At 44.9% G+C, this 15,838-nt stretch overlaps 1 protein-coding gene across 1 annotated transcript in view; it reads left to right on the top strand.

Annotated features, from left to right (window-relative positions):
• The window catches only part of mpp7a (MAGUK p55 scaffold protein 7a), a 123,585-nt gene extending 115,826 nt beyond the window's left edge, over positions 1-7,759 (top strand). Inside the window, exons 16-17 of the mRNA XM_070927967.1 lie at positions 1,200-1,343; positions 7,397-7,759. Coding sequence (XP_070784068.1) covers positions 1,200-1,343; positions 7,397-7,576 — 324 coding nt within the window. The 3' untranslated portion in view covers positions 7,577-7,759. The remainder of the gene's footprint in view (positions 1-1,199; positions 1,344-7,396) is intronic.
• The last annotated feature ends 8,079 nt before the right edge of the window (positions 7,760-15,838 follow it).

Raw genomic sequence — 15,838 nt, 5'->3', positions numbered from 1 at the left:
TTTTAAAGGGGGCATTTTGAGGGAGCAATTACAGCTAATTTCCTCTATTTGAAGATTTCCTCTTTGGCTTATGTGTCTCGGGTGGTGGCGATGAGACCCCATACAAATGGCCGGCTTGTCGCTGAGCCCATGCAAACCCTTCAGCGCGATTCCCATTAATCCGTGGCCGGTCCTGTATCGTCCGGCCTCTGCCCCACCAGCTCCTCTCCGTTTGTTTTTGCTCAGTGGATAACAACACCCAGGCACAAATACACCATTATATAGATTAGCCTGGCGTGTTCTCAAAACCACCCCGGCCTGAGCAGCAACGTCAGCCCCAGAGCCTTCGGCTAAAGTCTGTGGAAGCTCACGTGGGTGTATGTGCATTCACTTATGTACACTTATTTTTTTGCCATACATTTGCGGTGTTGTGTAAGTAATAGTCATTCCTCTTACCTCCACCATGAGTCAGTTCTCCTACTTGACTCATGGATCAGATCAGTAGCGGTGTCAAAGCATGCTATTGCTCCCATGCTGACCTGGTGAGCGGCCGATGAGAGCCAAGATGAATGCTTCCCAGTGGTTCTCCTCCTGCCCCTCCTTGGGGTTTTTATCCATCTTCCTATCAGTTGTGGGTTTGGACCCACTGTCTATTAGCACAGTGGGAAGCCCCGATCACAGTGCCAGAACCAGGGGAGAGCCTGAAGCCTGACGCCACCACTAACCAACTCTGACCTCTCTTCTACCTCTCGAGAACCAGATTCGTGGTGTTGTTTCATGCGATTGTCACCAGGAAAAATACAGTCAAGAAGGCTGAGCAGATGTGGACAGAAACGTATCCTCCACGTTCTTCTAAAAGAACCACACGCACTAGACAAGTCGAGGCCTGTTGTTTGTTTCACCCACCCATACATTAAACCAGTGGTTCCCAACCTTTTTGGCTTGTGACCCCTTAAAACGGTCAACTGTTCAATTTTGGTTCCTTCCTGTAATCATCTTGTGACCCCCTGACATGCAACTTCTAAGAGGAGTCCCAATATCTAGTTTTGAAGCCACCGCATTGAACACGCTTCTGATTTGTGTCACTTTACCCACCTTGTGATTTTGAGATTGATGAATGTTTATTAAATAGCTTTTGCATTCTAGTTTTATCTCTGTCCTGGTAACACCTCGCACTCTTCTTTTGCATTCACATTTGTCTTCCCTTTTACTCTGTTCAGACTATAAAGCACCTGCGGACGGCAGAGTTTAAACCCTTTGTAGTGTTCGTGAAGCCTCCTATGGTCGAGAGATTGAGGGAGACCAGACAGAACGGCAAAATCATATCAGGCAAGGACGACAAGGGGTCTGCCAAGCCATTCACGGTAAGACGAGAACGTTTTGTTTCTCACACTGAATCAGACATTGATCAACATATGTTGTTTACAGTCATTTAAACCGCTTCACGTACCAGATGGGTCAGGTTTGCGTTGATTTAGACAATCACAGGAAATCAATATACTTTGTCAGTGAGTAGCTCACACCCACGCACACCAAACTGGATGGTCTTTGTAAATTCTATTCAGATTAGATCAAGTTAAATGAAAGTTAAATGAAAGTTTAATGACCCCTGGTGAGGAAGTTGGATCACCACAGCAGAAAATAACAGGATACAGCTAATAGGATATACATTGAGTAAGAATGAAGGGGGATATTAAAGCCATACAGCCAGGGAGCAAATTTACAACAGATACAAACGTGTCCAAACATAGGCACACAGGGAAATCTAGCTTTTTGTCAAGTTTTACAGTCAAAAACTATGAATATGCAATGACTGTATAAGATGTCGATGTTGCAAGGAGATCAGGATGTAGCTGGGGAACACAGTCCAATGATGAGATGGTGTTATAGTGTACAAACACATGGCTTCACACCTAACAGAGTAGCAGCAGAAGAAATAACAGAAACACTATCTGGACCCTGTGTGTACAGTACGTGTGTGTGAGTGATGAGGTCATCCCTTACACACCTTTATCCCAGCCCAACGGGGACGCAGATGAAACCAATTAGCTGGTGTTCGGTGCTGCTGTGAAGTTGCCGGGCGGGGGAGCAGAGGAGGGGGCGGGTAAGAGCGGATGATGGTTTTCCCAGCCGCGTCGGGCCGGGCGTTTGCTCGCTCGCTCGCGTGTCACGCTCGCCTCAGGCAGCGCTAAGGCCAAGATCCCGGTCAGCAACACATCAGGGACGGAGGTAAGAAACATGAGGAGAGAGGGAAGCTGAGAAAGAGACAATGCTGTCAAAGAGATGGAGACTGGCTGACCGCAAACCAGCGCCACGAGGATGTGTGAAGGAAGGGAACAGTGGAGGGGGTGATGTGGTGTGAACTGGGGTCTGCAGGTGTAAATCCAACATGGTGGGGTGTCTTTATTGAAAACATATGCAAATAACACAGACCACTGAAATTTTACATTTACCACATTAACTTTTAATATTCCCCACCTCCCACTTACTTTCCCCTCCATTGTCCTTCGACATAAATGACAAAAATACTCAAGGTCTCAATGATTCACATGTAATCTAAGATTGCCCGTTTTAAAACCTAGATCTTATCAGGTTGAAAGACAGTTTTACTTTGCATTCTGACGGGATAGACTGCAGCGGGAGGCAGGCAGGCAGTAAGCGTGGCCCAGTTCAAATACATGCACTCTGATCTGGAAGAGATTGAAAAAGAAATTGGGATGGTAAACAATCACACCTGAGATTGACCCAGTCATATATTTATTGTAAATGAATACTAATTGAGACTCCTGAAATAACACTCCAAATAAGATGCAGCTCCAAAGATGCACAGATCTGTATTACTGTGTGATGAAGTAGAAAGAACAGTGGAAGCAACAGCAAACTGTATTTTGACTGACAGCACAATGAATCTGCCCGTAGGTGGCTTAGTGGGGAAGGTGTCTGTCTATTTTGGACCCAAACCAAAATGGACCCGTTGGAAACCGAAACCTGACATGCATAAATTAATTTTCAAAATAAGAGACCCAATGACAGACTCAATCCAAACTCAGGCCCACAGCAACACAACAGGACCTTACCCGGTCTAATCTCTACAAACAGATATCTGCATATGAATGCAGAATCTGTAGGCAAGGGACAGATTTTGGTATGGTTCTGGTTTCTGTTTTTAGTCCGTTTATAGTTCAAGTAGTATTGACCAATCCCGTTTGAGCGGGCTTTGGTTGCAGGTAAAACAATCCGCGTAGAGAGCAAAAGAGGTGGAACTCATTGGCCGAAAAATGTAGTTATCTGAAACAGCCCAGAAACATTGGCCGTTGGCCCCAGAGGCTAAATCGTCCATGGACGATGGATTCTGAGATTGCACTCAATCAGACTGGATTCATTGTGGACCCGTATACTAGTACCTGGGGGATTGATTGACTCCTTGATTGATCCTGTGATTGATCCCTCACTGCCTAATGTCCCGCCCCAACAATTGTATTAAATTGAGGAAATACTGATGTGATTTCATTGAACCTTAAAACAGTGCATAAACCTCATCATTGGACACTAAAAACCCCTGTGACAACCCTAACAAGATGGGTAACAATACCTTACCACGCCACCCTTAAACTATTGCATAAAATTATAGGTTCTCCGTCTTATTCTTACACTGACAAGCTGATATACCGTTTCTGTCGTCACATTGGCGAGTCAGTATGTTCAGGCCACCAACACAGTTCTCCCTGAGTGTGTTGGTTCTGCTCAGTCAAACACAGATATTTTAGATATTTTACTTCACTGTCCTGTTAAAACCTCCGTACAGACAAGCAGGGAAATATATTATGGCCTCCGTCTGCTCCTCATTTCCCGGCAGGGGTCCGGAGAACAATGAGCTTCAGTTGTCAGAAACAGGATGATTGCTAACAATCCATGCTGTTGCTGCTATTACTCACTGTCCCTTTATTAGCCTCTGCTATTCTCTCAAGTAATACAAATACACCTCCATAAAACAGTGTGACAAGGAGGCATATTTCAGCCAGGTAACAAACCAGGTTCTGTGTAAATGTTCATGCACGGTGACAGGACGTGGGCCACCTCCGATTTGCTACTGAAGGCTCTGAAAGAGACGCCGTTGTTGGGAGAGTCGTCTCTGACAGAGAAATACAGCCGGCGGTGGGCAGAATATGTCTGAGAGACAGGTCTGCTTTAATGATAAAGGCTGAGGAACAGTCGTCTCATTGTTTCAGCAGAGCAGTCTGACTTTAGCCCCATTGTTTGAGCTGGAGACGATTCAGAGTAGGTTGTCAAAGAAAAAGAAAAAAAGAACCGATTGTGATGCAGAAACAAGCAAAAACAGGCTGATGTAATGCATAATTCAGGTTGTAATGCGGTTAGTGCAGAAAATGGCCACAATCATTTAAAACAGATTTTTAAAGATCCCTTTGCTTTTAGAGAGGACAGGTGTGTTTTATTGGGATCAATAAAGCAGGTTTCCTGCAGAGAACACAACGTGTGTGTGTGTGTGTGTGTGTGTGTGTGTGTGGTGGTTTTAAAAGATGATACCTGAGGCTGACACATGCTGTTTTGTGCCACTTAAGTGTCGACAAGGTTTACAGTCCCATAAGGTGAATGTTCCTTTTTAGACAGAATTTACAGTAAAACAGACACAGTCAAATCACAAATATAATAAATACAATAAAAAATACCAGCCATAAAAACACCCCATCGATTAAAATCTGCAACTCGGAAACACACCAGTGGTAAAAACCAAATTGAGACTCAAAAGCCTCATATTGTGCGATGAATACTGCCATTTATCTGTGCTAGAACAAAGTGCTTAAACAGGCACAAGACGCTACATCATTTCATGTGGAAATTAAGCAATCTAATGGCAGTGGGGATAAATGAGTCCCCGGTGCTTTTCTTCCTCGAGTTTGGCCCTCCAGAAGTGGCATCAGCTCAAACTGCCCTCCGAGGAGAGCGATCCAGCACGGATCACTGGACGCCAAAGAATATCCACTCACTCCTTACTTTGCCCAGCTTTCCATTTGCCTCTTTTTACCTTCATTATATTCATCTCTCTGCCCCTTTTATTTCATCCTACATCTATCTTATTATTTTCTCCCTAGTTTCTTGATACTCTTTCCATCTCTTCACCCAGCTCGCCATCGCTTAAGCGGCTTCCTGCTGTGATTAACGTTCTTTTACCTGGAATGGCCTAACTAGAGACAGACGCCGAGACTCGCTGGTGGACTTGGAAAACATCATGCAGGCACAAAACGGTGCACAGTCTCCCAGGTTCTTTTAGTTGACATGTCAGAGGGGTTGTCTTCCTGCCGTTGGAGGCGGTGGTCATCTAGTCCCGGTGCAACAGTGGAAGTCCTGCGGGGGGCTTCGGTCCAGATGACAGAGAATGCAGTGCCGCTGATTTCTCCACAGGCCAACAAACTCTCCCTCCCTGAGCCGTCTTTTCGTCTCAACCATCACACCTTCCTCACGAAAGACAATAGAGAGTGAGAGAGGGCGTGGGACGGTTTTTTCTAAGGTATATACATGCGAGACAGCCCAGCAAAAAAAAAAAAAAAGAGTTTCAGAGCGAGTGAGTGTTTATATTTAGCCCGCGCAGCTAATCCATTATGAAGCGGAAAACCACCAGAAACATTCTGAAGTAAGTCCTGGCTGAAAGGAGCGTCTCCAAACATTGAGCCGTTTAGGAGTTTTAAACTTTTAACGAGGCCGTGTTTATGTGCGTACACATTGTATGCACACACTGAGCTTCATCCGGCCTGTTTGTGGGTGTGGGAGAATGTGTGTGTGTGTGTGTGTGTTTTGAGTTTCTGTGCATGAATGTGCATCTGTGTGTATTTATAATTGTGTGTTTGGCAAAGGGGTTCACTATAAAACCATATCTGTCCAGAAATCTAAAGTTGAGTGTTCCCAGTAAAAACATAAGGGCTAAATCAGTGCAGCCACTTCAGCCCTGCTGGTGCACTGAGGTCGGGATCCGCCAGGGCCCACACAGCTGAAACCAGAAAGCCTCAGAGGGACCACCGCGGAGAGATACCTGGGATCTATGAATACAGGAGGCCCAGATAGGCAATATTTACTTCCAACCTGATAAAAATATGCTATTTGGCTATTCCTCACAGTTAGCACGTGGTTTTTAGTCTTTACACTGGACAGCTGATTTGCATATTTACTTGGAAAACTTTTCACCCCCCCAGAGGACCCCCCGTTTAAGCCTCCGTTTCACCATTTTATGCAGCTCCCTCTGATGCTGATAAGGCACACATCATCTTTTAATGGGTGTCTCACTGCCTGAGGAGCTCCCTAAAAACTTTTCACCGGGATGGGTGTGGTTTTGCAGGACATAGCAGTGCACAATTCGGCGAGCTCCCTGACCGTCTCAGCCAGACCTTAAAAAATCCTGAATTGTTTTGGTTTTGAAGTTGGACTGAGTGGTAAAGTATGGGCTAGTTTTATTTCTGAAGCTTGGAAAATAACTTAAACTAGGCTGAATAATACACACATACAATATGAGATCAGTTTATTTGATTCATGTCAGGTATGAAGGCATACAACATATACTATTCATATTTTCCTGTAATTGGGTCTCACACTTATGTACATGGAAATCGACAGTCTGCCTTGTAAGCCTGTTTGGGCCCCGTCTGGGTAGATTTTTGTTGTTGGACATATTTTCGTCCGTCTAAATGTCTCAAGTCAAAGTCATGTGACTGGAGTTCCCGCTTTCGACTCTGCCCCTTCAGGTACTCTGGATTATTGACTCCAGAGCACCTCGGCCTTCGAGAAATGTTTTCAGGGCTGAAGCTCCATCGGCACCATATCCACTTTTTGACATTTCAGTGTCGACTCCAGTAGATTGAGGCTGCTGTGCAGCAGGTTCACACGGTCTGGGTCCTGACAGGGCAACAGCCTTGCCACAGGCTGTCATTTCTCCATCGCACATATAAAATCCAGGCTGGCAGTAATGTATGTTTTACATGGCTGTGTTCGGGAAATGATGGTTATGTTTTGTCCTCTTGCTTACTTTGAGGACATTTTATTTTCTTTGTGAATTGGATAACCGACGGAGGAAATGATGAAAATTCCTTGAGGTCAGGTCGTCGTATGAAGAGGTTTTAGTGCGTGGTCTGTGCCAGGGTTCATGTGTGGGTACCATGTCTCTGTGAGGTTAAAACGGGCTCCGTACGGGCCACTTTGTTTATTTGCGTGTTCAAGGCCATGTAATTTATGTTTACAGTATGTGAATTTATCTTCGCTCTTGTTAACTGTGGCCAGTGTTTTCTCTTTGCAGCAGATAGACAGCCTGAAATGAACTGTTTGACCTTTGGTTTGTGCATATATCTCTGCTTTCTGTGTTTGTTTTTTCACCTCTGTCTTCTTCTCCCCTCTGTTCTCTCGCACACTGCAGGAGGAGGACTTTCAGGAGATGGTGAGAACTGCCCAGACGATGGAAACTCAATATGGCCACCTGTTTGAGAAGGTCATAGTCAACGATGACCTCTCGGCCGCCTTCAGCGAGCTGCGGTTGGCTCTAAAGAAAGTAGAGATGGAGACTCACTGGGTTCCAGTCAGCTGGACTCACTCCTGAGGTCCACACAGGCTGTAAAAGGAGAAAAGGGAAGGGCTTTGACAAAAATATGCAGGTTTCTATCTTTCTATGTCTGCTGTGGCTGGTGTTGGGGGGGATAACGGGAATAAAACAAGACAGTGTGTCGCCATACCTGGGCTGCACGGAGCTAAAAATAAGCTTTTAGCCTGGGATCAGGTTGGATTTAGACCTCAGCTGTGGCCTGGACATGGATCTCCAGGTCTGACCAGATCTGACAGGGTTGAGGCTAAAGGCATCCGTCCAGAATACAAGCCTTGGACATTGATCTGGGTTTCAGTCTGGGTCACACAACCAGGGCCACGAGTTGGAGCTCCTTTGGTCCAAACCAGAGCGTGGAACGAGCCTGGACCATCGCAGCACCAGCAGTTCTGCCAGCACATCAGCAACCGCGCCAACCAGGACTCCGTCTTTAGTGTGTTTATAATATTAGACCATTAGAAACCAAAGGGATTGACATATTTCTTCTTGGTGGACGACTTACATGCATATGTCTGTAAAAGAACACAACCTCTGAGGGTAAAAAGGGGAGGAAAGAAAACTAATTTGCCTTCTGTCTTACTATATTTCTGTGCTTCTTTTTCTTTATGCTTCCATGACTGTTACTCCAAACAAAACATTGTCAGGTACACTCTCAAGAAAGGGCAGTAAGTGTAATTTTATTTAAGAAAAATTAATATATTTTCTAATATCCTCCAGTTGTGTTTTTTGCATACCTTTTATATACATATCTTGACTTTAAGAGCAACCTGATCTCAACTGTAGCCACCTTTCCGACAGCTTTTTACACCAGAGGCATCTCTTCTTTCATTCAAGTGTTTTGATTTCATCACCCTAGTCTAGTTTTCCCCCTACCAAGCACATAGAGAGCCATTTTATTTAGGTGTTATATATTCCATTTAGGAGCATTTTGAAAAGCCACCACTCGTATGAAGGTGCCCAGCATAACAGCTTTGCCATTTAAAGTCCCAGAACTGGACACTTTTGGCTGTCTGCTAGAAGAAAATGTTCACAATTGTGTTTTATTAGGGTGGAGTCTTTATTTTTATTCACATAAAAATGGCTTCAGCTAGGCTGCTAATAGAGGGTCCACAGCACACTTCCAGGATTTTAACTCAAAGAAATGCTAAGTAGCCGCTGCTGACTTTATGAGCATTAGAAGTTTATTGCTAATTTGAGTCTCCCATTCCCAGTCTAACTTACTTTTACTCAGTACTTTTCTTTTTTAAGCTTCTATCATAGAGATACTTAACTTTTGGGACATTGATTTTCAAAGCAGCCAGTCAGTAATCCTGGCTGTATTATTTACAATGTTGCAGCCGCAGTAGATCCTTAGTTCTTCACTGCTAATGCAGTGAAACCCTGATGAAGAGCAATATATTCCTTTTAAAGGAATAGTTCGACCTCTTGTTTGCTGTCTTACTTTCATGTCTATATATTATGGAGAGGCAATTAGCTTAGCCTAGCATAGAGACTGGAAACTGGGTAACAGCTAGCCTGGCTCTGTCCAAAGTTCAAAAATATGCCTAGTAAAGAAAGAGCCAGAGCAGTTGTTTCCCCCTGCTTCCAGTCTGTATGCTAAGCTAAGCTAACCTGATTGCTCCTGGACTCTAGCTCCATAGCCCACTTAACATACAGACACGAGAGTGGTATCAATCTTCTCATTTAACTCTTGGCAAGAAAGCCAATAATAGTTTCCAGTCTGTCAAACTATTCCCATAATTCTTTTTGATTTTTTTTACTTTGAACAATTGGCCACCATACTGTACAAATCCTCTTTGGATTTCTCTCATACACTAGCTGTATGTCCAGCTCAGGTTGCATTGCCCAAACTTTACCTTTTCCACCTACTATGACATTTATATATTTGACTTCTGTCCATTTTAAAAAAAGGGTAATATGAGTGCTTATGCTGTTTAGTAATGATAACACACATTTTAAAGGGACTTAAACACCCCCACCCTCCACTTTGCCCCCATTTTTTAAAAATCATTTTAGTATTCCTTTTTCATATATTATTTTACTTGTTCACCTCTTCATATTTTACGCCTCTGTCATCTGTTTTATTGATCAGCATCAGATTTGTACAGTCTCCAGGAAATATTTTTAATTTCTTGCTGTAAATTAAATGCTGTTTACAAGGCAAGTTGTATGAATTGACATTATTCTTGATAACTGCAACATTTTATATTAAAGAAAATCCAACTAAACTATTTCCAAGGTGTCAATTCATGTCTTCGACTGGGCAAAGATTGAGAGCAGTGATGTGTGAGGTGGAACGGCATGAGAAGAATATTCCAGTGTTTCTGGGATTTGTGCCCTTGACTGCCAATCACATCTATCTTTGTTCGGTTTTGAGAAAAATATTCCAGCAACATCTTTCAGCTGCCCCACAGAAGTTTGCGCCGGAGTGCACAGTTGTGTAAACAGAGCTGACACCTTCCATCTTGTAAAAGACTGCGCTAGAGAGTAGTAAATGTCAATCACTGGCTGTTTTTCTCACCTATGGGCCATTGCAGCTGAATTTGACTTTGACAATATCATTTTGCCCACACTAAAATCGCCTTTAATTAAGTTTAAAATGTTAATTTGTCTGTTAACTGTCATCTGTTGATTAAGATTTTCACACAACTTGTGTATTTCGTGTAATTGTATTCGGAAACTATTTGTCCTCATGACGAGTGACCACGTCTTCGGACATATTGTTTTGCCATACTTTTAGTTGTCACCTGGACGTCCGGATGCAGTATGAGCTCCTAAAAAAGACGTTGAAGATTTGTTGGATCAAGATTGAAGGAAAGGGCCTGAATCCAGTGACTGCTGAAACCACCAGAGCAGTGCAGCCCAATTAAACCCCAGTGTCCTGCTACAGCTGTGTGCCAAATTACTAACTCAGATGTCACTGGACCTTTGAAAACAGTGGCTCTGTGAACGAGGGGGCGGGGGGGGGGTCGTGGGGGTGGTAAAAGGGGGCTCTTGAGAAGTCCAGCCTCCAACCAGCAACCCACTGGAGGATTCAACAGGCCTCCGCTTGATGAAGTTCCAAAAAAAAGCCCCCACCGGTCCAAATCAGGTTGCCTAGCCTTCGCATTTCCTCTTTTCCACAGTGCTCACTTTGATGGCTATGTGGAGCAGGGGAGGGTGGGGTGGGGGTTTACAGCCAAGGCGGATAAGGACACAGTGAGGTGGAGGAGGACGAGGAGGAGGTGGCAAGGAAGGTCATGAGGAGGTAACGGCACTCACTTAGGACGAAGGGAGGAACCAGTTATTCCATGTCTTGCTACCTCTTCATGTCTTTCTCTCACTCTGTTTTTCTTCTTAATTAGGATAACAGTGACGGGGCCGAAACGTGGCGCTGGCCCACCATGCCCTCTGAGCTATGGCAGGTTGAGTGAGTGAGTAGGTGAGTGAACAAAGTTTTCCCCCTTCCAAAAGTCATCAAGCTCAATGAACCATGTTTAACACAAGACAAATGCCACCCTGCATTGTCCTGGGTAGTTTGGCAGTTGAGGGAATGCTTGGACAGGGACATTCTGGCGCAGACATTCTCGAGGTTCTAAGTGAGTGTAAATTGACTCCATTTCCTGTCACATCGTAATGCCAAAGGCGGACCAGGGCCTTTTTTTTTACCAAGGATCTCATGAGTATAGGTGTCCCCGTCTCAGACTTGAAGGAGCCAATGTAACTGGTGCCACCTCTTCTCTCTCCAGTCTTGAGGGTTTTTGTAACTCCACATACCCATTATACTCAAGTCCATGTACTTTTTCACCTATTATCTCATTCCATGTGTTTATTTGACTCTCCGACTTTAGGTGTCGAGCTATGTTTTGACAGCACTCCAATTGCCCTAGAAGGGGTTGACGCTCTCTGGACTCCCAAGATGTTTTTCTGTAACAAATGATGAGCGCCTGATTCAGTCTCATCGAAGGTAGTGACGGACATACTGTTTTGCTTCTTGGTTCCTTGACGTGTCATCAGCCTGCACCTTAAGGATCCCACGCCATTGTCAGAGTGATGGGAGCGCTGCATTGGCCCGGATGCCGTGCTTTATTCGCTTTCAACCGAGGACGACAGAAACACATGTTCGCAGATTAGGTTTCCCCTGACATGGATAACGAAGGGCCAGGAATCGGCCACATATGCCAAGGTACTTTAGATGAGTGATGCTGTAATACTGAAAAATACTATGTGTGTACATTTGGGTCTGTGTATTTGATGAAGAAACGGAACAGTAAATGGCATTGCCCTACGGTAAGTAGTAGCAAAAAAAGCTTCCATAAATCTTCATATAGTTGAATAAAAGCCTGCGGCCCCTGACTGATTTAAGATAACAAATCCCTCTTCCTCTTTATTCATCTTTCCCCGTCATGCCTTGAAGAGGGAGCTGCCGTGTGAGTAAAGGCCAAGAGATGGCTTCCCCAGCTCAGACATGAACACTGGCGCTCACCAAATCAAAGACCTGCCCTACGTCTATTCCCCTTTCGGTCCGACGACTATAATAGTTTAACAGAACACATTATGAATCTGAGGATTTATAGTAAGTAAAGTTCAGCTTTTATCTCAGATCCCGGAGATTAATGTTGTACTGCAGTAAGGTTTCATGAATCACTCTCTTTCTTGCCCTTTTGATGTATTTATTTTCATGTCCATAAATCCATGCATTAACTGAACCCATTGTTTAGGAGAGGAGGGTCGGAGCCAGACAAGCAGGGCGGAGGCAGGAGGAGAAGTGGGCTGAGCAGACGAACAAGGGGGATTAAGCTGTGGAAAAGTCAGAAAGCCCGTCCTGTCCTGGGCCCAGCGACATGTCATAGGGCTTCCTGCGACGTCCCCTTGACGCATTTCGGAAACCATTAAAGCGAAATGTCTGTCTCGCGTTACGATGTACGCTGCAATCATTTTGATTTACTGTGTTAAAATTACAGCGTCAGGGCCAATATCCTGAAGGGGGCTCAATGTGATAAGTCCTGCCTTTGCAACAAGACAAATTGTACATCATGAGCATCAGAGGCAGGGTAAGAAGGAGGGGGACTAAGGGTCCTGCTGAGATTTCTCATCTTTTTCATAAGCGCTCGTCTTGAATAAGCTATTCTTTCTGAGTCTCTCGCCTCTCTTTTTCTGGTGTTCTGCGTCCTGCCTTTGCAGAACCTTTCATGTGGTTACTCAGTCCATCACCACGGCTTTACCGTAGGAGCCAGCCAGCGATGCCGCTCTGTTTTCCTCATCCTGGAGTAAATGCCCTTGACCATAGGGAGACTGTTCTGAAGACTAATGGGGCTTCAGGCCAGGAGCTTCTGCCCACCCTGTCTCCTCAACCTAATTAGGCTCACCATTACCTCATGTCTGTAGGCAAAGGGCATGTTACCTTGAGCTGTATTTCTCAATTACAGAACTTTAAAAACAGGAGGGTGGGGAGCAAGGAGTGAACAGGGGATGCCCTTCATTCCTGCTTGGCCTGAGAACGCCTTTTCACCCTGATGAGAGTGTGTGGAAATCATAACAACACGCTCAGTCTAATAGCCGTAGCGCAGTTGGTCATTAATGCAGGGTGGCATATGTATACACTGCCTGCTGGGGCTGTGCAGGTTAACTCGATTCTGCGTGTGCGTTTGAAAATGAGACCAAGGGGTAAAAGTTCATCTGGAGGGTCCTCAGCGCTGAAAATTCCTCTGACACATGTGGAGCTAAAGCAGGGTACAGGGGCCAGGGTTGCACAAAGGCACTGGCTATGTTAGAGGAGTTCTGAGCTGTCCACCTGTATTTTCTTAAACCTTCTCTGTGGCCCTCCCCTGAGTCTTGTTGGCCTCTATCAAAGCAGTTTTAATTACACAGACTCTTAACTGTCATCTTTAAAGTTGGAGTGCTCTGGAGGTCAGGACCTTCCTTGTGTGTACTACAAATTAGTCTTAACACTGCCATGATTTCCCCGTAGTTACGGTGAAAAATATCACCTGCTTTCCAGATATGTCTGTTTTCATGAAGCAGTGAAAGCATTCTTTTAATAGTCTGTATTATCCTGATAGGTTTCCAGCAGCGCTCTCATCTGAACAAACTTCGTGCAACTTTATAAAACCCAATACATGCAAATGTAAGTAGCAAAACAGTGTTTCTCCATCTTCCAAACTATACACCACTCTAATGGAATGTAGCAGTGCGTCCAGCTGGGGTATGAGAGCCCAGCAGCAGTAGCCACGCTGACCCTGTGTAATGACGGTAAGTGGATTACAAGGAGGCCCTGGTCACTGGTCATTAATATTGAGTCCGCTAGAGTTACCTCCATGTGGCAGCAGCTACACCACAGGGACTGAGCCCAGGACCTCCAAGATACCTGAGATGCTCGTTGCTCTGTGCAGGCCCTCGGATGAGATGACAGTGCCCTGAAACTGAAAAGGACCTCAGAAAGATCAAGAGGGATCATGGATAACATTTTTTTGTATTTGGATTAAGTAGTACTGTAACATCTCATTCCAGAAACACTGAGGCTCCGTCACACCAACATTTAGAATGGCAAGATTATAAGGCTCGGCACAGTGTAAGTAAATCCAAGCAAATCTTTTGCATCAAGTTGAACTTTGATGAACTTTGACAAAGGAATTGTTAAGGGAACAGAGATACTAAAATGGAGGAAGCTATCGTGCTGCAGCCATGTTGCACCTTCACTTTGATTTAACCCTCCTTATAAGTATGAACTTCCCCACAAAAAGAGACATGGTGAGCAAGCCAGCTAGCTTGCAGAGCTATTGTGACCATGCTTGTGACTGGCTAGCGCTAGCATGCTCCCGGCTGACCAGCGCGTTAGCCATTAGCTCACCAGCTACAGAAACTCACCAACCAACCCCTGTGAGTAGTCGCTACGTCACCAAGCTTCTAGCGCTGCCTATTTTGCAACGATATCTGGTCCTTGGTGCAGGTGTTCAGCCTTTATCACTTTTGCACAATAGCCTTGTTTGCCAAATATAACATGTGGTCTTGACCGTACAGGACATATGTGAGTTAATAGGAGGAAAATGTTGGATTCCCCCACAGAAATGTATAGACATACAGAACATTTGATTTCAAACACTGTAGTTCCACGAGGCAACACATCATTACAGTTCATCAAGTTCTCGAATCTCGAATAATGAATCCCTGCGTTTGAGAAGACAGAGGTACAATTACCGAGCCATGTTCATGAATGTAACAAGCGGTCCCGTGAAACGCTAGAGGTTGATAGAATGCATATCTTTTCGCTGATGTGGGTTCCCGCTGCACGCAAAGACCTTGTAACAGACATGCAGACGTCACGTTGTTATGGCCATGTTCTGGGAAACATGGTGACATGTTAGGAGCTCTTGGCGTCTCTGTATCAACACCGTGCGGGGCTGACAGCGCTCAACCCTGATCGTGACAATCACAGATGTATCGCTCAGCTTGTTCCCAGAGCCTAAAAGCAGAGGCCTGGCCCCTGAACCCACACACACACACACACACACACACACACACACACACACACACACACTCTCACTCCGCACACCATGTTTTGACACGTTGTCATCCTTTTTTTTTTTTTTTTTGGATGGCTAGGTATGAGGAAGAGCACAGGGTGGCTGCACACATACCCTGTGCTGTTTGTGTTTCTAATCAAGTACTCGTCCAGCCTTGATGGCCTGCCCGCCCTCCTGGGAGGTATGATGGGAACTCACGTGATCCAAGGTACAGATAAAAAACAAACAAAATCAAGGAGGAAATAATTAAAAGGTGCCCAAATGAGAGAGGGGAGAGGGACTCTCTTCTTTGCAAAGGAAGAATAACAAGAAGCATCAGGATTTTGTAATGGGTCATGTCCCTTTACGAGGTGATGTAATTTCCAATAAAGAGCCATAGGTCCAGCGAGGATGCCAATATATTATGTGTTGAGCAGACAGGAGACTGGGCTACCAGGCCCCGTCCAGGCCAGACCTGGTGGACGGAGGACAGATCTGTGAAAAGGTCTGTTCCACACAACGCGTTAAACTGTCAAAGCAGTCGTGAGTCGCATGAAAGAAACCATGTGACAGGGCCCTAAGACAAACAAACCATAAAGCGGTTCACTTTTGCCAACTAATAACAGTTAGTTTTACACTTGAGTGTGATGACTTTCGGAACTCTGAGGCGTTTTTGAGGAAACGCAGTATTAGGTCAAGAAAGAAATGGCAGCTGAAAGGGGCATCTGACAAGCAAGGCGTCCGGAAAAGAAAGAGATGCTGAGGGCCTTGTTAGTCAAAA

This window comes from Enoplosus armatus, chromosome 21, assembly GCF_043641665.1.
Source record: "Enoplosus armatus isolate fEnoArm2 chromosome 21, fEnoArm2.hap1, whole genome shotgun sequence".
Classification (NCBI taxonomy): domain Eukaryota; kingdom Metazoa; phylum Chordata; class Actinopteri; order Centrarchiformes; family Enoplosidae; genus Enoplosus; species Enoplosus armatus.
Note: the sequence above shows the minus strand (reverse complement) of the source record. Positions and strands in the feature narration are given on the sequence as shown.